The sequence below is a fragment of the Aspergillus karnatakaensis genome (assembly GCF_047715665.1).
Source record: "Aspergillus karnatakaensis strain CBS 102800 unplaced genomic scaffold BJY04scaffold_100, whole genome shotgun sequence".
NCBI classification, from domain to species: Eukaryota; Fungi; Ascomycota; class Eurotiomycetes; order Eurotiales; family Aspergillaceae; genus Aspergillus; species Aspergillus karnatakaensis.
In genome coordinates, this window is record NW_027395812.1 from 53,483 (window position 1) to 77,302 (window position 23,820).

General features: G+C 51.3%; 8 protein-coding genes across 8 annotated transcripts; 5 read left to right on the forward strand and 3 right to left on the reverse strand.

Annotated features, from left to right (window-relative positions):
* The first annotated feature begins 30 nt into the window (after positions 1–30).
* Positions 31–1,449, forward strand: BJY04DRAFT_203365 (putative pyrimidine 5'-nucleotidase). Its single transcript, XM_073713345.1, has 5 exons — positions 31–376; positions 435–447; positions 521–556; positions 622–1,047; positions 1,102–1,449. The coding sequence occupies exons 1-5, from the start codon at positions 176–178 to the stop codon at positions 1,263–1,265; spliced, it is 840 nt and encodes a 279-aa protein (XP_073564490.1). The 5' UTR covers positions 31–175; the 3' UTR covers positions 1,266–1,449.
* Positions 1,450–1,519: 70 nt separating this feature from the next.
* BJY04DRAFT_225749 (alpha-amylase) lies at positions 1,520–3,378 on the reverse strand (the record flags this gene model as incomplete). The annotated part of the gene is made up of 4 exons (XM_073718264.1): positions 1,520–2,157; positions 2,222–2,273; positions 2,329–3,225; positions 3,277–3,378. The coding sequence occupies 4 exons, from the start codon at positions 3,376–3,378 to the stop codon at positions 1,520–1,522; spliced, it is 1,689 nt and encodes a 562-aa protein (XP_073564491.1).
* Positions 3,379–4,309: 931 nt separating this feature from the next.
* BJY04DRAFT_224783 (uncharacterized protein) lies at positions 4,310–5,123 on the forward strand (the record flags this gene model as incomplete). The annotated part of the gene is made up of 3 exons (XM_073718063.1): positions 4,310–4,609; positions 4,657–5,019; positions 5,070–5,123. 3 exons carry the CDS (start codon positions 4,310–4,312, stop codon positions 5,121–5,123), a joined length of 717 nt encoding a protein of 238 aa, XP_073564492.1.
* A 122-nt stretch (positions 5,124–5,245) lies between these two features.
* On the forward strand, positions 5,246–10,278 carry BJY04DRAFT_224784 (putative dynactin; the record flags this gene model as incomplete). Its single annotated transcript, XM_073718064.1, has 3 exons — positions 5,246–5,414; positions 6,252–6,643; positions 6,700–10,278. The coding sequence occupies 3 exons, from the start codon at positions 5,246–5,248 to the stop codon at positions 10,276–10,278; spliced, it is 4,140 nt and encodes a 1,379-aa protein (XP_073564493.1).
* Positions 10,279–10,588: 310 nt separating this feature from the next.
* Positions 10,589–12,792, forward strand: BJY04DRAFT_203372 (Zn(II)2Cys6 transcription factor domain-containing protein). The gene is made up of 4 exons (XM_073713346.1): positions 10,589–11,041; positions 11,100–11,645; positions 11,693–11,836; positions 11,894–12,792. Exons 1-4 carry the CDS (start codon positions 10,982–10,984, stop codon positions 12,677–12,679), a joined length of 1,536 nt encoding a protein of 511 aa, XP_073564494.1. The 5' UTR covers positions 10,589–10,981; the 3' UTR covers positions 12,680–12,792.
* Positions 12,793–12,983: 191 nt separating this feature from the next.
* BJY04DRAFT_224786 (ATP-binding mismatch repair protein PMS1) lies at positions 12,984–16,164 on the forward strand (the record flags this gene model as incomplete). The annotated part of the gene is made up of 4 exons (XM_073718065.1): positions 12,984–13,016; positions 13,076–13,172; positions 13,232–13,318; positions 13,388–16,164. The coding sequence occupies 4 exons, from the start codon at positions 12,984–12,986 to the stop codon at positions 16,162–16,164; spliced, it is 2,994 nt and encodes a 997-aa protein (XP_073564495.1).
* A 49-nt stretch (positions 16,165–16,213) lies between these two features.
* On the reverse strand, positions 16,214–17,151 carry BJY04DRAFT_10646 (uncharacterized protein). The gene has a single exon (XM_073708046.1). It carries the CDS (start codon positions 17,053–17,055, stop codon positions 16,354–16,356), a length of 702 nt encoding a protein of 233 aa, XP_073564496.1. The 5' UTR covers positions 17,056–17,151; the 3' UTR covers positions 16,214–16,353.
* A 225-nt stretch (positions 17,152–17,376) lies between these two features.
* csmB (putative chitin synthase) lies at positions 17,377–23,129 on the reverse strand. The gene is made up of 4 exons (XM_073708049.1): positions 22,696–23,129; positions 19,107–22,649; positions 17,768–19,059; positions 17,377–17,715 (listed from the first exon to the last, which is right to left on the reverse strand). Exons 1-4 carry the CDS (start codon positions 22,980–22,982, stop codon positions 17,618–17,620), a joined length of 5,220 nt encoding a protein of 1,739 aa, XP_073564497.1. The 5' UTR covers positions 22,983–23,129; the 3' UTR covers positions 17,377–17,617.
* Between the last annotated feature and the right edge of the window lie 691 nt (positions 23,130–23,820).

Here is a 23,820-nt window from a genome sequence, read left to right on the forward strand (position 1 = left end):
GCGGGAGACTCAACGCTAAACCCTCTGGGGAATCCTTGGGCTCGTGGGCAAGGCACGGGCAGGCGGCGCAGTACAGAGAAAGGGGAAGCTGATTGACGTAGTATACGAACCGTGCAGTAGTTATCCGGGTCACCAAGCGTAGCTGAAGAAGCTCTGAGTCATATCTGACATTAAAATGAGCTTCCTCGCACCTCTGCGCCTCTTCAAGTCCATTCCCGCGGCGCGCGCATACCCACCGCACCCCGCATCCCAGTCACTGCGGCTTTCACCCTCTTGCATTCGTCGCATTAACAGAGGATCTACTTCACTCAGAGCCAAACCACTCAGCACAATGGCGGACAACAGACCAATTTTCTTCTTTGATATAGACAACTGTGTACGCATGCCCAATTCCCGAACTGGCCGCGTTACGACTGACATTGAATGCTATCCAGCTCTACTCGAGAAGTACGAAGCCCCCTACTTGCGCCGAGATGAAATTTCACACCAAGACCGCGAACTGACCATACTATACGTGCAGAAAGCAACATTCACGATGAGATGCAGAAGCTGATCCGTACGTGAATATGATTTCCCCTGAACTCTGCGCTCCTCAATTTCTTTAACACACCTCGCTCTTAGACCACTTCTTCGTCCACCATCTCTCCCTCAGCAGCGAAGACGCTCACATGCTCCACATGAAGTACTACAAAGAGTACGGTCTAGCGATTGAAGGCCTGACACGGCACCACAAGATCGACGCCCTCGAATTCAACCGGAAAGTCGACGACGCCCTCCCACTAGATGAGATCCTAAAACCGAACCCCAAGCTTCGGAAACTGCTCGAAGATATCGACCGAGATAAAGTGAAGCTGTGGCTGTTGACGAACGCATATGTCAATCATGGAAAGAGGGTTGTGAAGCTGTTACAGGTCGACGATCTGTTCGAGGGGATAACCTTTTGCGATTATGCGAACCCGCCACTTATCTGTAAGCCTTCGCAGGAGATGTATGATAAGGCGGAGAAGGAGGTGGGAGCTACTGCGAATCAGCAGATTTACTTTGTTGGTGAGTTGGTCAGAAATTCTTCTGTGGTTTGTCATGTGCTGATTGGATGTTTAGATGACTCGGGATTGAACTGCACTGCTGCTGCAGCTCGTGGCTGGCAAGTTGCTCACCTTGTGGAGCCTGAGCTTCCGGAGCCCAAAGTTCAGGCGTCACAGTTCCAGATCCGGGATCTGGAGGAGTTGCGAACGATCTTTCCTCAGCTTTTCAAGACATCATGAGCCCATGATGGCCAATAGACCTACAAGTAGACATTATGTGGTCATCGACACAGCGGCTCATGTGGATGAATACTGCATTCGGCCATTCAATGGGCTCGCTGTTTAAACTTCCAGAGTATATATTTTGATACGACTAAGACTTATAGAACATGATAATACCAATGATTACAAGCTATATAACCCAAGTCATCTGACAGCCCAGCTTATCAGAGAAAAAGAAAGTGAAAAGACAGAAAGAAGCGCCCAACAACGACTCAAAGTAGCCAGTTCACAGCGCCCACAAAAACAGACAGCAAGACCATACTTGAAGACACCGATACCTCACTCCCCTCAGACACCGGCTCATCCTTACCCTTGTTGTTGGTATGATTCTTCGCTGTCGAATTCCCACCACCCTTCCCCTGCCCACCTGTACACAACGCATTCACATTCTTCCTCTTCCTAAACCCACAAATCCCCGACCCGTCCAACCTCCCCACCGGGAAGAAAGCCTTCGGCTCTCCCCTATCCATTCCAACCGTAACACTCCCCTCCTTATCAGCCTTCACCCTCCGACAACTCAGCACCTCCATAACTTCCGTCCCAGGCTTGAAAGCACCCGGGATAGTTAGATTATACTCTCCACCATGATCCCCCTGATTCGAGTAGACTGCTACAACCTGAGACCCTTCTGCGCCTTTCCGTGTGGCGTATGTAGACCCATCGACATAGAGTTCCTGGCTGTGGTTTGAGACGTAGTGTTTGTCGAGCCGGATTGCATGGTTGCGGAGGGCGTTTAGCGTGGCGGTTGTGTTGTAGAGTGCGGATTGGGTGCTATATTTCGTTTCCCAGAGGGGAGAGCGGTTGTAGGGGCTGAATGAGCCTTTGAGGTGTTGTTCTTGGCCTTGGTAGACTGTGGAGGTTTAGTTCTAGCGAGCTTCCAGAAGTATGGGGTATATTGGGTTGGGGGAGCTTACCCATGGGAATTCCGTCGGAGAGGATGTTGAAGGCCATAGCATTTTTAGCGAGCTGGGGTCAATTGTCAGTATAAATTTGTAACAAATAATCTTGAACGGGGGCATACAGTAGTATCGTTTATCAGAGACGCAAAGCGCGGGATGTCATGGTTTTCCATGAAGGTCGCCAGCCGGGTAAAGTCCTCGCATTGGCTGTGTATAGTTCGGACTTTCTGTGCAAGCCCAGGCATGTTACCCGCCGTGAAAGCTTGAACCATTGGCGAATACAAGGGATAGTTCAGGAGACCGGATACAGTCTTCTGATATCTGCAGACGGCATCTGTGTCCTCCGTGTAAACCTCTCCCATCGTGAAGACTCGAGCAGCCTTGCTGAAACTTGTTAAATAAGAATCGTCCATATGCTTGGTAGCATCGATACGAAGACCATCAATTGAGTAGTTGCTCACTAATCCCCTCACCCAGTCCTGCATCATGGAGACAACCTTCTGGTCCTCGGTCTTGAGATCCGGGAGAGCGACTGTCTCGACACCAAACCAGCAGTTCTTAGAGATATCAGGTTCATTCCAATCCGTGATCTCGCAGAAATGGTGGTAGTACTCCTCATCGTTGAAGGGAATAAGTCGTGACCAGTCGATGTCCGGCTCACCATCAGCTGCTGAGCCGTTGACGGCCTGGGCCATGTCATTGATCACAACATCGACCATCAGATACATTCCTCTTTTGTGCAGTTCTTTAGACAGCTTCTGAAGATCGTCTGCAGTCCCAAAGTGTTCATTCAAGGCGTTCAAATTTTGTGGCCAATAGCCATGATACGCCTCTCCGTATGTCGTGTCTTCTGGGATATTCTCGACGACGGGCGAGATCTGGACTGCGGTGAACCCAAGGTCTTGAATGTAGTCTAGTTTGTCGATAATCCCCAACCACGAGCCTCCGCAGTATTTGTAGGGGTCACAAGGCTTGTCTGATGAGCCCGCTGGTCTTCCGAAGCGGTCCGTCATCACTTGCTGTGTTAAGTCAGAATTAGGGTAAGCTGTTCTGATTGTTTATCCACGTACATAGATCGATCTCTCGGCCCATTGCTGTGCTGATGGAGATGCTGCAGTTGCGACACTCGCACAAGCTGCTAGGAGGACATTGAGGTATAAGGATTGCCGCATCTTTGAATGTCGTCTATTGCGGATCCACAAATCCAGAAAGGTTGTGTAATTAATACAGTTGGGAACTATAGCGCAATAGGTGAAAATATATATTGACGTGATATCTTCAAAAACAAATGAGTACAGTATTTGAGCAGCTGAAGACGTTGGAAAGAAACTCAAAGCTCTTAAAAAAACACTGGAAGGAGCAGCATTTATACCCTCAAGCCTAGCTCGTTCACATACTGCATGCTCCAGCGAAGGTAAGTCAGACACAGCCAATGCCTGCTATGATCCAATTTTGAAGGGACAAGAGGAGACGAGGAGCAACCTAGGAGGCAGTCTCCTTCTAGATTGACATTCTCACGAGAGCAACACTTCAAGCGTCAATGCATACTGACACATCGTGGGATGAACGGAACCCTACCTAGGATCGCTGAAGCAAGGGTCACTCCAGGGCCATTAACGTCATAGGCTTTTGGAAAGCTCCTGGAATCTTGTGCTCTCCAAGACAGGGGTATAGGAGACATCTCCCCTGGCGACAATCAATCAGGATTACAGGGATAAAGCAACCCTGCGATGACATTAAGGCCAAAATCGTGGTGAGCGAGTTGATGCCCAGGCCGCCATGGACTACAGATCGGGACCCAGGACCATAAAGCCTTTGCGTTATCAAAAAGCCTTTTGTTCCAAGGTACTCTGTATCCACCGGTGCTTCCCGCTCGTCTAGTCCATACGTACTCAACGGTTAACCAGGCCCGCAAGCGCGCAGCCAGTCATATTTAGCCGACTCTAATCAATAAACACTCGTTTTCCCGGCAGATCTCCAGAATTGGAGCGTCTAGCCTCTAACTGCCCTTCTGTCTTCAAGAAGACAACTCCGTCCAGTCCGGCACCCTTCCCATCGCCGTGACCTCAGCCAGAACTATCCGACCCAGCGGAGCGGAACGCCATGGCCAAGGCCGCCAAGCACGGCAAAACATCGAGTGCGCAACACCAAGACTCCGCCGAGCGACACAGCTCCAAGTTCCAAAACCATTTACCACGTACAGGATCTCTGACGTCTATCTATGGACCTCGGAACCGTGAAACAACCCGCAAAACAAGGACGTCGCTGACGTCTGACTCGGAATGTCATGGCACCCCACCCCTCAAACTAGAACTGAAGGACGATAGAGTCATTGCTCCTGGCGACTCCTGGCGCAGCATGCTGCACGCGCATAAGTATCGGCGATACCGCCTGGATGGCCGGGTACGCGGGTACACACGAGTGACGAGGAGTGTACGACTCAAAGAAAGTCTGCGACAATGCTTCTCAAACCCTTCCTTGGACTTTCAGTCCTTTGCGGCACCGCACTCGGCGTTCGCCATTGCCCTACTAAACCATCGCCGGCAACTCTCAGACATGGGCACGGAGCTGAGCCAGCAGCACATGTCCGCAACGGCACATACGCTGGAGTCACAAGCCCCAAGTACAAGCAGGATTTCTTCCTCGGCATCCCCTACGCCCAACAGCCAGTCGGGGATCTCCGACTTGCATCGCCCAAGGCCCTCAATCACTCGTGGACCGGCGTTCACGGGGCAAAGGAGTACGGCGATAGTTGTTTTGCGTATGGAGGGAGTAGTAATCAAACCAATTCCTGCAGGAGCCACTCCTCAACAGTCAGTATCAAGGTCAAGATAACATAAGGCTAACACTAATATATCGATAGTCAGACCTAGACACCCTCCTGACGGCCCAGCACAAGGCATCCCCGAATTTCTGAATGCCACGCGCATCCCTGAAAAGGGCCTGTAGTGGCGCCGCATAAATGTCTACGCAAGTGAGCGCGCACAGTGCGCCGCCTGGGCGACTTTCGACACCCCGGCTTACTGCTACCGGTTCAATATGAGCAGCAACGACATCGAGTACCTCAAGGGCGTGGCGCACTTCACGGATGTGGCGTTTGCGTTTTTGAATTTCCAGGGTGCTGGGTATGAAGAGGGTGCAAAGCCGTTCGACAACCTGGAGAAGGATGAGAGACAGCGGTTTGAGGGATTGGGGAGGAAGATGGCAAGTATGTTGGCTGGTTTTATTCATGATTTGGACCCGAATGTGCCTGCGTATGGTTTGGGGAGAAGGGGATTTGGGAGCAGTACAGTCTTCAAAAGCCAATGGATTTGCTGCTGGATGCGTCTGTTACCCGATATGCGGTTTTTGAGGAGGATACCTGGAGGAAAGAGGGGATTGATTAATATTGGATTAATGCCAATGCGGCGCTGTTTTCGCGGTGATTTGGGAGAAGATCTAAGGAGGGGAGGGGAGGGAGAGCCCTAGGGGTCTGTATGAACGCATTGAAGCTGGTCGATGTTTCTCTAGTGCCGTATGCACCTTGGCCATAGGCGCCATCGCACTTGTGCGAAGCAGGAGGTATGAAAGAGAAATCAACCATGTCTTTCCCAAAATCCTAGTAACCGCAGAAGATCATATCTTATGTACCGGCTAGCCCTGGGCGGTAAACTCAGAGACCGAGCTGTGGGGGTGTTTTGGCTGGCTGGCTGATGATCATAAAGTGGTAGGAGTTCATCCTAAGCCAAAAAGAAACACTGAAGAGAAGATAGTGTCATGGCCAGCATCTAGCAAAAGGAGGGTACCCTTAAGGCTTGAGGCTGGTCTGGCTGTAGATTTCAAGGAGAGCAAGTACCGGTATCCACAAAGGCCTTAGCTTTCGCGTCCTGAGGCCACCACAGCTCCCGCTCCATTTCCCCTGGCGCGGAACAACAACAACAGTTTGTGAACACGGACGCCGTTTCCCTGCCCCTTCCTGTGCCTGGAGCTCTCCCTTCTTTCCTTTCACATATACAGGAGCTCCAGCTAATAGTCACAATGGCCGATTTATCAAACGGCTGTGTAGTCACCCTCACGGACGGTCGGCAGGCCACCGTCCGGTACATTGGAGCTACGAGCTTCGCTGACGGCGAGTGGATCGGAGTCGAATTGAACGACGATTCAGGCAAGAACGATGGATCCGTGCAGGGAGAGCGCTACTTCGATTGCGAACCCGGATATGGAATGTTCGTCCGTCCAACGGTCGTCGCTGCAGTTGTTGAGCGGCCGGCCCGGTCAGCCAAACCAGCTCCCAAACCAAGCACTGCTACATCCAGAAGTCGAGCCCCGAGTGGACTATCTGGGGCACCAGGACTGAGAAGGCCAGGGTCTATATCGACGCTCAATGCTAAGCGTAACAGCGCTAGCTCTAGCCCGACGCCTGCTCCGAAAGGTCCAGCACAGCGGCTGTCCTTGAAGGTAAGTTTCAAACGGAGACATTATGCGGCACGTTTGCTGACTCTATCTGATCATAGCCTCCGTCAAAATCACCTACGAAGCAGCTAACATCTTCCGCAACGCCAGCCCCCGGCCGTCCGTCCGTCAGCGGCACCGCACGACCCTCCGCAGCAGCAACGAAGCCACGAACTGCCACCACAAAGTCCTCAATGGCCCCTCCTCCACCCCCTGCGACATCTCGTGCACCTCGTACATCAATATCTGGGCCGGGAAGTAGGACAAATAGACAAAGTTTACAAGGACCAGCATCTTCAGGGTTATCCAAACGGCCAGCTCTGCGACCGACAGCCCCGAGCAGAGAATCAGAAGAAGGGGCAAGTTTACCAACCGAAGACTCCGAATCCAACTCAAACGAGGAAGACGATGTTCCCGATGAGGAGGATACAACACCGCGACCATCCAAGTCAAGTCAAAGTTCTACACGAACTGCTTCTGTCCGCCCCGCACCTGCTCAGCCTGCATCGCAGCGGCAAGGCCAAAATACTGCAGTGACCCGGGAACTCGAAGAAATGAAGACCAAGCTAAGAGTCATGGAGAAGAAACGAGCTGACGACCGGGAGAAGCTGAAGAACTTGGAGCAATTGCAAGCGGAGCGCGACAAGTTTGAGGGCATCATCCAGAAGCTGCAGGCGAAATACCAACCGCAGCAGCTGGAAATCTCCGAGCTACGGAAACAACTCAAAGAGGCCGAGGCAAAAGTCGAAGACGTCGAAAGACTTCAGGCGGAACATGAGTCGCTTATGGAAATTGCGAGTTTGGACCGTGAAATGGCGGAGGAGTCGGCGGATGCTTTTAGGGCTGAAACTGAAGCACTTCGAATGCGAGTTGAAGAGCTGGAGCTGGAAGCTGAACTGCTGCGAGACGAGAATGAGGAATTGGGTCAGGTCATGAGCCCTGAAGAGAAGTCCAGCCATGGCTGGCTGCAGATGGAGAAGACGAACGAACGACTGCGTGAGGCACTCCTCCGTCTTCGTGACATGACACAGCAACAGGAAGCAGAGTTGAAGGACCAGATCAAGGAACTCCAGCAAGATCTGGAGGAGTTTTCTGCTATCAAGTCGAAATACGAGGCTATCAAGGAGAAACTTCTGGTGGCAGAGAACAACGTGGAGGATCTCAAAGAGCAGCTCGAAACAGCTGTTGGTGCGGAGCAAATGATTGAAGAGCTGGTAGAGAAGAATTTGAACCACCAGGAAGAGATCAATGATCTCAAGGCAGCGATCTCGGACCTTGAGGCGTTGAAGGAAATCAATGACGAACTCGAGTGGAACCATGTCGAGACGGAGAAACAACTGCAGGAGGAAATCGAATACCGAGAGACCCTCTACAACGACCAAACTCGGAAAATATCGCAGCAGGACGAAGTGATTGAAGATTTGGAATACACGCTAACACGGTTTCGAGAGCTCGTTTCGACACTACAGGCAGACCTGGAGGATATGCGCGCTTCTCAGCAGATCACAGAAGCTGAGGCTACTGATCTCACAGCACGTTCTAGAGCGATGATGGACCTAAACCTCAAGCTGCAATCATCAGTTGCGAAAGCCCAGACGAAAACGATCGATATCGAGCTGAAACGCATAGAAGCCGAAGAAGACGCCCAACATCTGTCAGTGGTGAAATTGTATCTGCCAGAATACTATGAGGGTGAACGATACTCCGTTCTTGCGCTTCTACGCTTCAAACGAGTCAGTTCCAAGGCGTCCGTGATGAACAGCATCATCGAAGGAATGGTATCCGAACAAGCTTCTATATCACCGGCTCTAGAAGATATATTCACTGCTCAAGATGTCCTTGAGAAACTCCTCTGGATCGACTCAATCTGTGGTCGATTTCAGAACTATATCACGGGCTGCTCTGCAGAGAGTTTTGGCAATATCCAAGGCTCTTATTTTGAACTAGAACCTGTGGAACGCACACTGAATTTTTGGCTGGAAGGATTGAAGAAAAATGAGATCAATCTCAAGAAGTGTGCTGTAGAGCTGCAACGTTCTATCGCACTTTTATCACATCTTGCCGAGACACTCCTTCCCACGTCCCTGGAGAATTTTGCTGACGAATTGTGCATGCGTACCACCCTGACGCAATCCTGCGTCGAGTACGCGGTATCTTCCATGTCGCGACTTCTCTCTCTGCTACAGTCGAAGCTTCCAAAGTCCGAAGAAGGCGACGAAGAAGCTGCGTTTTTATATGGCAAAATTGAGAGCTTTATCTCTCAAGCGCGCAGCTTGAAGGTCGCTATGGTCAAGATCAACAGAGCCGTAAGGGATTTACGCTCCAGGTCCCTAGCTCTTTCACACGATGCTTGCGGTCCTTTCAAGCAGGCAGAAGACGCCGCCAAAGATATCTCAAGCTTGGCAAGACAATTTGGAGAGAATATTGTGTCACTAGTCAGTGATGAGAGTCGTGCAGAGCCTATATCACTGCAGGAAGTTTTGACAAATATGTCTCACATCTCTGCTATGTACCAGTCAGAAACGGGAGGCGACAGCAATGATGCCATGTCCTCCATATTCACGATGCTGCGCGGCTTGAGTGGTACCATGGAAGAACTTGGCTCTATTTCGTCCGATTTGTCTATAACCTCCGAATATGAGAGGCATCCTTCTCCTTGGATTGCACGATCTACGGAGCTGAAATCGAACAAAGTGAACTCTCCTGATTCGGAAGAAGAGATTCGTCGTCTGAAGAATGAGATCCACGAAGCCTCCACAGCACTTGGATCCAAAGACAAGACCATTGAAGAGCAAACCATTAAAGTGGAGCTCGTTGAGTCACGCATGCGAGAAGCGACCAAAAAGGCTGCCGCCGTGAAAGATCTAGAAGCCAGGATTGAGGAGATGACCACAAAGGAATCGGACCTCAAAGCCACGGTGGAAAGCCAGCGCAAAGAACTTCAAAGTCTCGAAGCGGAAAGAGACGAAATTCAGGCACAGCTTGACAGGGTCAAACGGCTTTCTGGCACCGCTGGCGTAGCGAACACAACCGGCGTTGTTGTCGACAATGCTATCTCAATGGCAGCAATCAGCGAGAACGAAGCACTGCGCGCCGAAGTGAAAGGCCTTCAAGCTGCCGTACGCTTCCTCCGCGAAGAGAACCGCCGCCAGAACATCCTCGACCCATACTCGGTACAGCGGTCCGCAGAGCTTCACTCTTGGCTGGATGCGCCACTCTCTAGGAAATCGGCCACGGCCACTCAAAGAGCCAAGATTCAGACCACCGCCTCAGAGAGTCGCGACGTCCTCGCTCACCTTATCAAGTTAACCCAGGAGTCAGATATCTGCGATCTCAAGTCTAGTCAGAACCGTACCGGCTGGCGTTCTTCAAAAGACAAACTTCGCTACCAGGTTCTCCAGCAGCGCGAGAACTATGAACGCTGGGCCGAATGGAAAGACGAAGTCGTTGGCCATGAACGGGAACAGGATAGACTGATCGCTGCCAAAAAAGACAGACTTGCTCGTGGTCTGGCACCAACCCATACTGCTCGTCCTTCTGTCGGTATAGCCCATCGAACATGGCAGATTCTTGGTTTAGAGGCAGATCGCAAGTCTGCCACGAGCCCGTCCGGTGAACCCGTCATAGGGCAGACATTCTAGGCATATCGTGATGCGTGGAGCCTATCTATTACATATCTGTCCTTGTTTATGAACATGTCTACATATTTATTATACCCATCCGCAGGCAGGCGCATGTAACCTGCTGGAAATATGGACTTATCGATTACTTGTTTCGGGGTTGCTGTTATTTGTAGAATTTCGTATGGACTGAGAGGGGATAATTAAGCCATGGAACACGGCTACTGAGATCGAACACTTGATGATAGGGTGGTACTCGACTGGAGATGTATGCCGTCCCGGCAGCTGAGGTCAGAGTATCAGCCGGAGTCGTCACCTCGCCCGGGGGCTGACGGTGGGACTGGTGGACCATGATATGGCTAGTTTGAAGCTAAGGACCAGACAAGCTTCAGTCACATTTTAAATGGAGTCAGCCGCGATCCAGAGCGGACCATAAGGCTAGATGAAGCTATACTGAGGCCAAGGGAGAGTGAGTCAAGGCTGCAGGCCGCATGGGGGCCACTTCTGGATCTTGGTACCATCCAAGACTTTACGGCTCTTGGGTGGTGGTGAACCTGAATTTGACTTCACTTCACAGCCTCAGCCCCAATCAGGCAGCATTGATTCAGACCCCACCATCTTTCAGCCCCTAATCTTTATCCTTTCTTAAATAATCGTATCGACCTTCTCAAGGATTGTATCACTGAACCCGTTTAGATTGATTCCACCTAAATCCCCGCCTTCCATGGTGCATCGCGGGAGACTCAGCGCTGCCTGTGGACCCTGTCGGAGCCGTCGTCTCAAGGTATGTAATAATCTGCCTTATCTTCATTTTGAGAGGCTCTTACTGATCTCTGCTACAGTGTGACCAGCAGAAACCATTCTGCTCACAATGTATCCGAGCCAAGAGAGAATGCTCTGGATACCGCGACGTCACAGCAGGCAGATTCTACGACCAGACTGAAGAGGTGAAGAAGAAAAACTCATCCTCACATTCCTCATCCTCCTCACCCTCCACCTCTTTTTCGTCGCCTCCGTCGCCGGTCTGGCAAGCTAGCCCGCCTGTTTCCCTTGTCCGGCAACATGTCTCTGTCCCTATGCACGACCATGGAACGGCCTTTATGCTGAACCGCTACCTCAGTAAAGATGGCCTCAACGAAGTTCGAGGGCCTTTAGGGACTTTCCTACCTCATATACTCAGTACGAACTCGGGACGTGCGGTTACTGCGAGTCTAAACGCCACAGGGTTAGCGGCGTTGTCTAATATCTACCAGTCTCCGCAGCTTATGATTGCTGCTCGGCAAGAGTATGGTAGAGCTTTGGCGGAGACCAATGCGGTTTTATGTGATGAGGTGCAGTCTACATCGAATGCTAGTCTAGTCGCTGTGGCGTTTCTGGGCATGTTCGAAGTGAGTGTCCATACCTTTTTGGATTTACTTGCTAATGTAGTAAATAGATTATGACGTGTAATGGCCCTCCTTTAATGGAGAAGTACCTTAATCATGTTGAAGGGAGTGCCAGACTTCTCCAACTGCGTGGCTCCGATCAGCTGAAGGACGATGTCGGACTAGGGCTTTTTTCTCAATTTCGAACAACTATTGTGTGTCCTCTTGTTCATGAGGGGTGAAACAGTAATGAAGTATACTGATCCGCGCAGGTTCTCGGCAACTTCTGGTTGAAAAATTCCACTCCCTCATGGCTCATAGACCTTTCCAATGAAGCTCTCGCCTACCGCGGCGAACGAGGCCGCGAAGATGACGAGCTCTTCCTCCTCATGGCAAAAGTAGGCGATTTGTGCGCCGGCCTCCGCAACGGCGCCCTAATAGAGCCCATCAAAGTCGTCAAAAAGGCCCTGAAACTCGACGCAGAACTCAGCGCCTGGGCAATGTCCCTCGCACCCAGCAGACATTACACCGTAATCAACCTCCCCAAATCCGCGGACGAAGGCAGCAGACACGCCCCGTTCCGCCACGTCTACGGCAACCACTACCACATCTACCCAGACACCGTGATCGCAGCATGGTGGAACGACTACCGTTTCGTACGGATGATCTTGCTCGAACTAATCTGCTGGCTTTGCGACCATCTTGCGTCCAAAAACGAAGACCTCAGCAGCGAATACCGCCAGACAATTGCGCATAGCAGCGCGCTCTCTCAGCAGCTGACGGAAGATATTTGTGCCAGTGTGCCGTATCACCTCGGCGCGACGAAGGACTCTACAAAAGAGGATTGGAGCAGTACCCGGACGGGCGGGATGGTTCGGTTGATATGGCCGTTGTTCATCGCTGCTGATGCTGTGGGGGTGGTGCCGAAGACGGTGGATTGGATTGCAGATACGTTGTTTCGGATTGGGTGTGGGGTGGGAGTGCAGCAGGCGGTTGTGATGTCGAATCTGTTGCGGTCGGGGCAGCATTTGATCTGGTTGCCTGAGTTGGGGAAGTGATCGTGGTTGTATAGCAAGGAGCTTATTGGGTTGATATTGAGGCGTTTGAGGGGTAATAATATATCTCTGGACAGATAAGATGTCGAGTTTAGACTCACTACATATTCCATTAACGTTAATGATCACTTTCTATATCTGAGTGAAAGAAATCTCTAGACTACCGATGATAGATGAATCTACCTCTCGAGTAACCTATTGCAATCGTTGTGATGCTCTTATCTAAATTGACCTCCGCGCGAGCGCGCGACCCACGCGTTTCCCCTCAGAGCTCGGACTCTCCGCAACTTCACTTCCACCATGGATCATGGCAACCATAAAGGCCATCGAGGCCCGTTCGGTATATACCCCATCATCTGGAAGCACCTGCGTCATCTAATCTAAGCTGCTTCGTGCTAGGTTCATCAAATCCAATCCGGTCAAGTCATAGTTGACCTGTGCTCTGTGTGCAAAGAGCTGGTCGAAAACAGCCTCGATGCCGGAGCAACCTCCATCGGTCGGTCTTAGCACGCGTCATCCTATCTCTCGACACCAAACTAATGTGACACCAAATAGAGGTCCGGTTCAAGAATAATGGGCTTGACCTAATCGAAGTTCAAGATAACGGGAACGGAATCTCCCCGGAGAACTACGAGAATGTCGGTAGGTAACCAGCTCACCCCCAAGTTGCGTTAAGCTCCAGAATCTTCAGTTACAATCTAACAAAAACAGCCCTCAAGCACTACACCTCGAAACTATCCTCCTACGATGACCTCCTCCGCCTCCAAACCTTCGGCTTCCGCGGCGAAGCCTTATCGTCGCTATGCGCGCTCTCCGAATTCCGCATCACAACCGCCCAAGCCGATCAAGCGCCCCGCGCAACCCGGCTCGAGTTCGAACAATCAGGGAAGCTGAAGAAAACACAGATGATTGCGGGACAGAAGGGCACGACTGCGTCGGTGGAAGGGCTATTCAAGAAACTGCCCGTGCGGCGGCGCGAGTTGGAAAAGAACATCAAGCGCGAGTACGGGAAGGTGTTGAATCTGCTACATGCATACGCTTGCATAAGCACGGGCGTGCGGTTCAGCGTAAAGAACACCCTCGCGAAGAAGAACGCGGTGGTGTTTACCACGAACGCAAATCAGACGACGAAGGAGAATATCGCCAATGTATACGGGGCGAAGACTCTGCTCGCACTGATACCTCTAGATCTCGGATTAGAGTTCGAACCATCAGCAGCAGGAAGGCGAAGCAGCGGCGAAGACACGAACCGGATCCAGGTCCGCGGCCATGTCTCGAAACCGGTCTTCGGCGAAGGACGACAGACGCCTGATCGGCAGATGTTCTTCGTGAACTCGCGGCCTTGTGCATTGCCGCAGATCGCCAAGGCGTTTAACGAGGTGTACAAGTCTTTCAATGTGGCTCAGTCGCCGTTTGTCTTTGCGGACTTTGTCATGGATACGAATGCTTATGATGTGAATGTGTCGCCGGATAAGCGGACGATTCTGCTGCATGATGCGGGAGCGCTTATTGAGTCTCTTAAGGAGTCGCTTCAGCGGCTGTTCGAGTCGGCGGATCAGACTGTGCCTCAGTCGCAGGTCTTTGGGAAGTTGCCGGTTGCTAGACAGCGTTCGCTGCCTGATACGTCTAGGACTTTGACTAGGACTTTGACTAGGACTAGCACGGAGAACGTGGATGCCGAGAGAGAGGGGATAGAGGATTCGATGAGCTCTCAAGATCGAATGAAGGGCCTTCTTAGCGGAATTGGCGCTCGTGAAAGTCAACCCCGTGATACTCAACCAGATGAATCGCTCAAGATACCAAGCAAGCAGCCTTCTCCTGAACCAACCCCTATTCAAACTTCGCGCACACTGGTGCAACAAACTCAAAATCACCATGATAAAGATGCCGAATCCGATAACGAACTATTCGTGAGCCAAGAGCAGAACTCTTCCGCGCCTGCAGATACCCAGCCCGACAACGATCAAGATGAACACTCAGACGAAATCCATGACCCTATAGAGGATGATGAAAGACCAAATGCCATTCAGACAGCGTTTGATCGCATGAGGCCAAGACGAGTGCCAGCTGAGATGGCAACTATCACGATCGGCAACAGGACAGTAACATCGATGGTAGGGAGTGGGCTACCCCGGAAGAGGAATACAAGTACCGATTTGACACCGCGCTCAGCGAGAAAGAGGCGGATACATACTCCTTCTCGTCCTAGCATTTTTGGCCGACATATGCAGGATTTCGCGGCGCCAGGGTCGCAGGTAGATTCCACGCAGGACGATGAGGATGACGAAGAGGTTGAAGACGACGATGATGAGGATGAAGACATTGATGCCTTAGTGGACGAGGAAGCCGAGGAGGTTTTGGATGATGAGTCTCATGCGGACCATGATGCTGCGAGCGAACTATCAGCTGAAAGTGAAGCGGAGGCTGGTGATTCGCACTCTGAAGATGAAGATATGGATGACGAAGAAAAAAAGCAGCACGAAGATGCCGAAGTCCAACGGCTGATCCAAGAAGCAGAAAAAGCTTCCCAAGCAAACAGTCTCAACCGAGCTAATAAGCTAAACAAAGGTGTTGGCCATCGAGACTCTACCGCGAGCCTGACAACCTCTATCGACGGGTCACTCTCTAGAATACAGTCCTTAGCATCGAATACTCATAACCGAGGCCAAAATGAGATCTCATCATCTCAAGACGACGAAGAGACCAGATTATCCCAAGTCGCACCAGAAGAGCGCCTCTCCCTAACCGTCAGCAAAGACGACTTCTCTCAAATGCGCATCCTCGGTCAATTCAACTTAGGCTTCATCCTTGCAACTCGACCATCCAGCTCCAACGTATCAACCTCTCAAGACGAACTCTTCATAATCGACCAACACGCCTCAGATGAGAAATACAACTTCGAACGCCTCCAATCCACCACAACAGTCCAAAACCAGCGTCTCGTTCGACCTAAGCGGCTGGACCTGACCGCCGTCGAAGAAGAAATTGTCATCGAGCACCAAATAATCCTCGAGAAAAACGGATTCGTCATTGATGTCGATGATTCCGGCGACGAACCGATTGGCCGACGATGTAGTCTTCTTTCTCTACCACTAAGCAAAGAAGTTGTTTTCGATATCAAGGATCTGGAAGAACTCATTATTTTACTCTCCGAGACGACCTCGGCTTCGACAAATAATTCCGAGGTGGATATTCCTCGTCCGAGTAAAGTGCGCAAGATGTTTGCGATGCGCGCTTGTCGGTCGAGTATCATGATTGGGAAGAACTTGACGCAGAAGCAGATGGAGAAGGTTGTGAGGAATATGGGGACGATTGTGAAGCCGTGGAATTGCCCGCATGGACGGCCGACGATGAGGCATCTGTTTAGTCTTGGACGATGGGAGGGGTGGGATGAGTATGAGGATGGTTATGGGTCTGAGGAGGAGGTGCAGGGTAATAAGGTGGATATTTGGAGAGAGTATGTTCGGGAGATGGGCGATGAGGAATAGGGACAGGAGATGGAAGAGGAGTAGCTATATCTAGAGTGCTTGGACACGGTATATATGCACGGCATAGACTCCAGAATAGCATTAACAATAACTCACATATCTTCATTACCAGTCGTAGCTCATCAGTCATATCATAATCATCATCGTAGATCCATAGCAATATAAGCCATCCATCCTAAACCAAAGAAATCACCACCACCCAAACCACCCCTTCTTCTGCGCCGTCTCCTTCCCCTTCCCCTTATCCTTCCCTTTCCCTTTACCATCCTCTCCGCCAACCTTCACAACCCCATTCAAATCCCCATTACCCACCTCCTCCCCACTACCCCTCACCCCCTCCCTCTCCCCCTCCCGCTCCATATCCGAATCCCCATACAAATCCCCACCCCCATCCCTCCTCTCTCTCTCCCTCTCCCTATCCTCCTCATCCTCCTCCTCCAACCGCCCAACAACACTCTCCACAACCAAAAGCTCCCTCTCAATAATCTCCGCCCAATTCTGCACGTCGCCAATCTCCTTCAACCCCTTCCGTGCATCCTTTGCCAGCCCCTCAAACTCGTTATTCAATTTGCCTAATGCCTCTGTTGTCTTCTGCAGCTGGTGTTCCTGGGCCTTGAGCGCGGAGGCATTCTGGTGCAGGTTTTGGGCGCGGTCGACGAGGGCGGAGGTGTAGTTTGTTCCCAGGGAGTGTAGGGAGGCGGTGAAGGCGGAGGTTGCTTGTTTTTCGGCGTCGGATTGGGATTGGGATTGCGAGTGGGATTGGGTGGAGGGGGAGGAGAGGGAGGAGGTTTCGGGGTGGGAGGTGGAGGTTGAGGTTGAGGCTGTGGTTGTGGGGGAGGAGAGGGGTTGGTGGAGGGGGAGAGGTGGTGGTGGTGGTGGTGGTGGTGGCATTTCGAGGTGGAGTGGGTAGGTTGAAGATGAGAAAAATGGCGGATTGGGTTTGTTTCATCGGTGCCACGAGTGAACGGGATGGAAAGAAGATATCGGTGCTGTCAAGAGGGTGTGGTTGCCTTGACCGCATGCTATGCTACCCCGCATGCGGGATTGTTTGGTTGTTGCCGCTTTAGTTAACTAGTTAGGGACGCTGACAATTGTGAGGCTACACTATGGCACACGCCAGGGCAACATTCTGATAGATATGAGCTTCTCATTAGATGAGTAGATGAGACCGTAACTACTCGATTTGTTGTGCTAATGTGAAGTGGGAACCTGCGGGGACAAATATAAATAATTATAGCATAGTAAAGATAGTTATTAACATTGTGAGGTATTTGCATCGCTGATAAATACATTTCCAGATTCGAGATACAAGTAGAAAAGATCCCAAACGCCATGCCATGTATGCCTCGCCTGCCTTGCTTGTCCCCGGCTTGTTGCCTCCGAAATATCAATATCTGCACAAACACACAACTTAAGATCAATTTCCTTTGGTTAGAAGATTAGCGGTAGTAAATCACATATTGGCGAGCTCGTTGTCAATCTGGCGGTCGAGGAAGGCTCGCTTGTCGCCGACGAGGGTGGTCTGGAGACGTTGCTCGACAAGGGCGCGAACTACTGTATGTTAGCTTTGTTGTTTCCAACCAAGGATTCGAGTCAGACATACCCTGCTTCTTGGTCACCGTGTCGAGGTCAACTTCTGAGAGACAGCCACGGATAGCCTCGGTGATTGAAGCTTCATCAGGCCCGTTCATGCCTTGTCCGCGGAAGTCAAAGGCACTGGCAGGTCGAGAGTTCAAGCCGCCGACTGGGCTGCGCGAGCTCCGATTTGGAATGCTGAGGAGGTTGTCCGTGCTCTGCATCATGTTGACGCTGTGTCGGGTGGTCATGGCACTGCTCTCCAGCTGGCTGAGGTTACCCATGGACATGTGCCGCGCCTGTATGTTGTTCCCTTGCAGTGGCTGGTCCGTGTATCGAGAGAGTGTGGAAAAGTGCGAGTTTCGGTTGCCAGGGGTGTTTCCACCGAAAGCAGCTGGAGATTGCGGGGGTATGTACGAGTGACGGCCTTGACCGGGGAAGCCAGTCAAGATTGTCGACGCGGGCTTGACAGAGGAGTACTGCGAGTGCATGTCATCCATTTCCATCGCCGTGTCATCCATGTAGCGGGCGCCAAAGTAGCCCTTTTCTTGGCTGACAGCGTAGTCACCGCGGCGGCCTGGAAGGTTGTTGGCGAGAGCGTAGTCGTCCCAGCGCTGAAGTGGGATACTGCGGGGGTCAAATGGCTCGTCCTCCACCGCAACGACACGCTGTGAGCCCTTCTCTCCAATGACAACGCGGGTGTTTCCCCAACTGAAGTCGTCCTGCTTCCAGAAAGAGTACAACGGAAGAACGAAACTGTAGATGGGGTAGGCACACAGGTAGATAATCATCCATCCGATATGCTGCCACTGTCGCTTGACAATGAAAATAATTGCCTGAAGACCGTACACACCAGCCAACATGATAATGGAGATCATTGGGAATGGACCGGTATCGCTGGCAATCAGGTAGATCAAGTATCCGAGGTAAACGCAGGTTGCAGGAAGGATAAGTGTTCCTAGCAGATCAACCATCACGACGAAGCGCATACTGAAACAACAGAAGCCGCAAAGGTCCTTCAAGGCCGCCAACTCTACCAAGTTATGGACAGTTGAGTTGATCCACCGACGTCGCTGCGACAAAAGGACCGACCATGTCTCAGGCGCTGCCGTGCTAGCGTAGGCATCGGGAATGAACTTGTATGACATGCTAGGGAAGTGTTTGGTCATCAGGGTGGTAAGATAACGATCTTCACCAAGGGAGAGCAGGTTCTTCTTGTGGAGGGTGTCGACGTTGATGTCCGCATACTCTTCGAGCACCTTGTCCGAAATAATCAAGGGGCGACCACGATCAGCTGTGCGCAGGCGATACATACAAAAACTGCAGCTGTTAGCACAAATATAAATAAAACCGCAGAAAAGACTCACCATCCAGGAAGACACGTAACACTGCCGAACAACGACTCAAAAGCCTTTGCCAAATGATGCGAAATGTAATATTCGTAAACCTGAATCATGGTCCACCAACTTCGCTCCTCGTTCTGAAGACTGGTCTCACCACAGATACCGGCGATGCGAGCATCGTTGGCGCACGCGGCTACAAGACGGTTGAGAGAATCCTCGCGCACACTCGTATCGGCATCAACCATGAGACAGTATTCGTAAAGTTCTGGGTCGACACCAATGACGTTATTGATCTGGTGGAAGATTTCCAATTCAAGAGGAGACATTGGAGCTCGGTGGTGTACACGGTTGAGGAAATTGAGGAGCATGACTTGAGAGTCACGTTTACCTCTGTTACCGGGCTTGGATTTGCTCTGCTCAGACTCCTTGCCGACCTTGACAACGACCACGTAAGGCACAACGTTGCCTTCGTATTCATACAAACCAGAGTAAACCTTGCCGTAGTTCAGCTGATCGCTGCCTTGACCGATACATTTGACAGGTAGCGCAGGAGGGTCAATCTTGGGGTCAACACCAAGAATGTCCAGAACGATCTTTGGAGTTGGGCGATCGTTACCACCACCAACAATCATACCATCACAAATCACAAAGATAAGCTTGCGCTTGTTATCGTACTGGAGAGCAGTGAGCGAGTCGAGGCCTTTACGCAGCGAATCCTCGCCTTCAGTATACGCAGGAACCATGCAAATGACGAACTTGTCCTGTGGCGCAGGGCGACGCTTAGATCCAAGCTGTAGAGCTGCAAAGAACTTGATCAGGATGACCGCGCAAATGAGAATAGTAAACGCCAGCAGAATCCAGTTGTTGACTGTGCACCTGGCGCTCTCACGGAAATCTGTTTCGCCCTTATAAAAGACGTAATCAAGACAGGGCTGGGCTGTGCTGAATGTCCGCGATTCTAGCGGCCACTTGTCCGAGACATCTTCACCAGGGTGGTCCTTCACGAGTGTCGTAATCTCCTCGGGGAGCCACTTGTACTCATCATTGCCCTCAAACCGGTCTACCGTGTAGAAGTAATCCGTAAAGTCATAGACTTTGTTGTGCGCAATGACCCATTTCCGTTGGTCGCTATTCTCTGCTTGTTTCTTGACAGTACCCCTTGTCCAAACAAGTTTTCCTTTCTGGTATTCTTTGATCTTTGGGAGGAATTTTTCCTCATACCAAGTGTATTCACGCAGTGCGCTGCCTGTCGGAGCTAGACGTCCAACCGTGTGAAGGGCAAGGGGCTGTTCCTGGGTGGCGGCAGTATCGTTGTTCTGAAGAGCAATTACCTCGTCATCCACATAAGCCCCACACATTCGAGTCAAAGGAGGCGGGAAGTAGGCGTCTAAATTCATGCCTGCCAATGGTAACATATATTCAGGCGTGGCTTCAGGCCGCACATCGCCGTGTGTAACTTTTGCAAATTTGGTGATATCGTAGACCCACCCATGGATGCTGACATAGAAGTTGCTAGAGGTCGAGTGCCAGCTTACTTCCCTTTCATTCCAAGCCTTGTCCTTGTTCGGGCAAAGAAGATCACCAAAAGCGATAATATAGAAACAAACGATGCCGTTGAAGAGGAGAATCAAGATCACGAGAATGACCTTTTCTCGCCACGCCATTCGCACATCGGGACGCTTCATCCGCCCAATGTATTGTAAAACGAAGGACGGGATCCAAAAGGTAAGGGCCCATACAAAGCCCGTCCAGAGTCGACGACCGAGAGTAATTTCGCTTTTCTCAATGTGTTTACCATGCTCGGGGTCGCCGTCATAGTAGATGTTGTCCCACTTCTTATCGTCACCCTTGTTTCCGAGACCATAGTCGCCGACCATGTTCGTTGTAGGATGGACACTGGGAGCGACAGATTTGGCAATCATGCTAGGTGCCATAGTACTTTGTCGTAGGAGGTTATCCCGGCTGCCACCTAGTAGACTCGTTGACTCCGCCATGGGTGTGCTTATATAATTAGGGTCGAGCATGCTGTTGCTGAAATTATAGGAATGCTGGGATGGCGGCTCGTCAGGTTTAAGGTCGATCATTGTCTCCGCTTCCCACCAGGCGTTCTCTCGCATCCAGATCCTCTGGTGTCCAACAAAGGCATCACCGTTCGTCCAACCTCGCTGCATCAACCAACTTTCGACGCCATCTCTGCCGTCGGCACAGCCTAGTCGAGCATAGCGGCTGACAAACTCATCAACATCGAAGTCGGCGGTGAAATCGAATTGCTTCAGGCGGCGGTTGGCCCATTCTGCTAGCCGCCATTCGCGAATTTGTCGAGAAACAACGCCGGCAGACCAGGCAGCTGTCGGCAAAGCAGGGTTGAGAGTCTCGGGAAGATCGTCACTCGGGTGGACGGAGATATGATGCCAGACTCTGCTGCTACCGAGAGTACTGGCAAGATCGAATCGACCCTTTTTCCCAACCGCAATGCCTTGATTCTCAACCGGAGTCAGGATCTGCCGCAGGAACGAGTCTACCTCAAGGTCGATTCCGATCTTCTCCAAAACACCCTGTCTCTTGTCCAGTTCATACTCTCTGGCAGGGTCTGTGTTGAGTCCGAGATCCGGCGCAAATTGTTCTGCCGCAGCCGCCATCTCAGCTGTAATAGCTTGTCCAACAGGAGGCGCGGGAACGCCATCCTCTTTCATCTCTGCATTGATACCGACGTTGTCATCAAATACGTTTCGAAGGGCGACAGCCTTTCCAAAGGCAGGCCGGGGGATATCCACCACGGCAATGCTGACAGTGTCATCATCACTCCACTGTCCGCCTGATCCATTAGCGCTGAGCTCCTGAAGCTCGCTGGAAATGGCCTCATTCGCTTTGCCGATTACCCAGTCAACGAGGGCCTCATAAATCCCTGTAATAAGAAGCTCCCGCTCATCGGTGGCACATTTGTGTAGAAGAATCTCAGGATCCACGCCAAGTAGATCTCCAACTTCTTCGCACGTCTCCTCGAGCTCCTCCTGGTCTACGAGGAATCCAGCAGCGTTACCGAGCTTCAAGAGGCCCGCAAGCACCGATAGAAGGTTTCGCAGGGATGCACCTTTGATGCCGATGGCTTTTAGGGCGGCCCTAAAGTCTTCTGCAGCAGCGGCGTCATCGGCGGTCGGAATATATGAAGGAGGAGAGTACGTTCCCGACTTATTTAACAAAGCATACGCGGATGGTTCTTTCAGCGCCAAAAACTCCCGTTCGGCTTGGGTGGACGACGATGTAAGGAGATAGTAGAAAACATCGAACGCACGATATCCAGGCTCTGTCGGAATATCCAGCAAGCCTTTGCGGACATTGATGCCCGAAGTTGACAAGGCCAAGGTGAGAGCCACCAAGTCGCCTTTGAGGGTGAAAGTGAAGTTAGCTGAAAAAGCGGAGTAGAGGGAGTACGATGGGCTGAAGGATGTTACGGCGCGTAGGAAGGGATTCAAGGCCGACAGAGCTGTGAATGTAACGCTTGGAGTTGAAAGTGGGAGCACAGTCAGAAAAGGTTCGAAGATGGAGGGGGTCGATTGGTGAGTTGAGCTACAGCCAGTCAGCATAAGATCTTGTTATCTGCAGAGAAACAAACCAGAGAACAATGCATCCATCTTCTGCTCTTCGCCGAGCATGCTCCCAAGCCCTTGTTGCTAGCTCACGGTCTAATGTGCCTCCGATGTGTCCGTCCGGGCCTGCACTAGCAGCAGTAAGCCAAGAGTTGACGACAAGACTTGATCCTGCGTCTAGTTGATATGATAGACCCGATGTGTAGTGTGCATGAAGGGCATTCAGCAAGCTTGTGGTTGAGACTTGATTCGATGGTCGGGCACCCGACAGGCCAGCAGACTGGGTCGAGTAGACAGAAAAACGGTTCGACATGATGATCGGGTTCTGTCGAAATCAAGATCGGTTATAATTGCCACAAAATCCGGGGACAACCCCGAGGAATGAAGCGAGCGATTGTTGGGAGAGAATCAATGCATGAGATGGGATGAACGCGGCTCGTGGACTGTTGGGAGAGATCGAGTGCTCGGTTGCTGGTAGATGGCCGCGAAAACTGTTCAGCGCAGATATCCGGCAGCGACAGTGTTTTTGGTATTTGAATGATTGAACGCGATCGAATTGAGATGCTGGTCTTCGGTTCTTCGGTGGTCAAGCGAGCGTTGAGAACGAATGTCGTGGTTGAAACAATGTCGGAGGGCTCGAATTAGTATTATGAGGAATAAGGGGATTCTTCGACGAGGCGAGGGAGTACGAAGAACAGAACAAGAAGGAAGCACACGACAAGAAGCAAATATGGAGCAGGAGACACAAAACAAAGAGGGAGCAAAACAGAAGAGGCGAGGAAAAGAGAGGCAGAGAGCGATCGCTTGTGATGCAGCGAGCGGAGGTGATTCGATCCCGCCGCCGTTGTTTGGGCGACTCTGACGGTATTCGGTTTCGAAAATTACCGTACCCTAGCACGCCAAAAGTCCAAATAGTCGTCCTGGAGAATCAGTAGTTATAATTCGAATCCGTAACATTTGCGTTGCCTCATTTTGATACAGAGTTTTATTCAGCCCGTTCAGCATTCACTACGGAGTACTCGATATATCACAACAGGCTATGCCTCGTGGATAGACAGAAGAAACTGATGTTGACTACTGTTGAGGCATACCAACCGCAAGCTAGAAGAGGCTCGGCTGGGGAGCCTGAGGCGCGGTTCCCACCCAGGTTC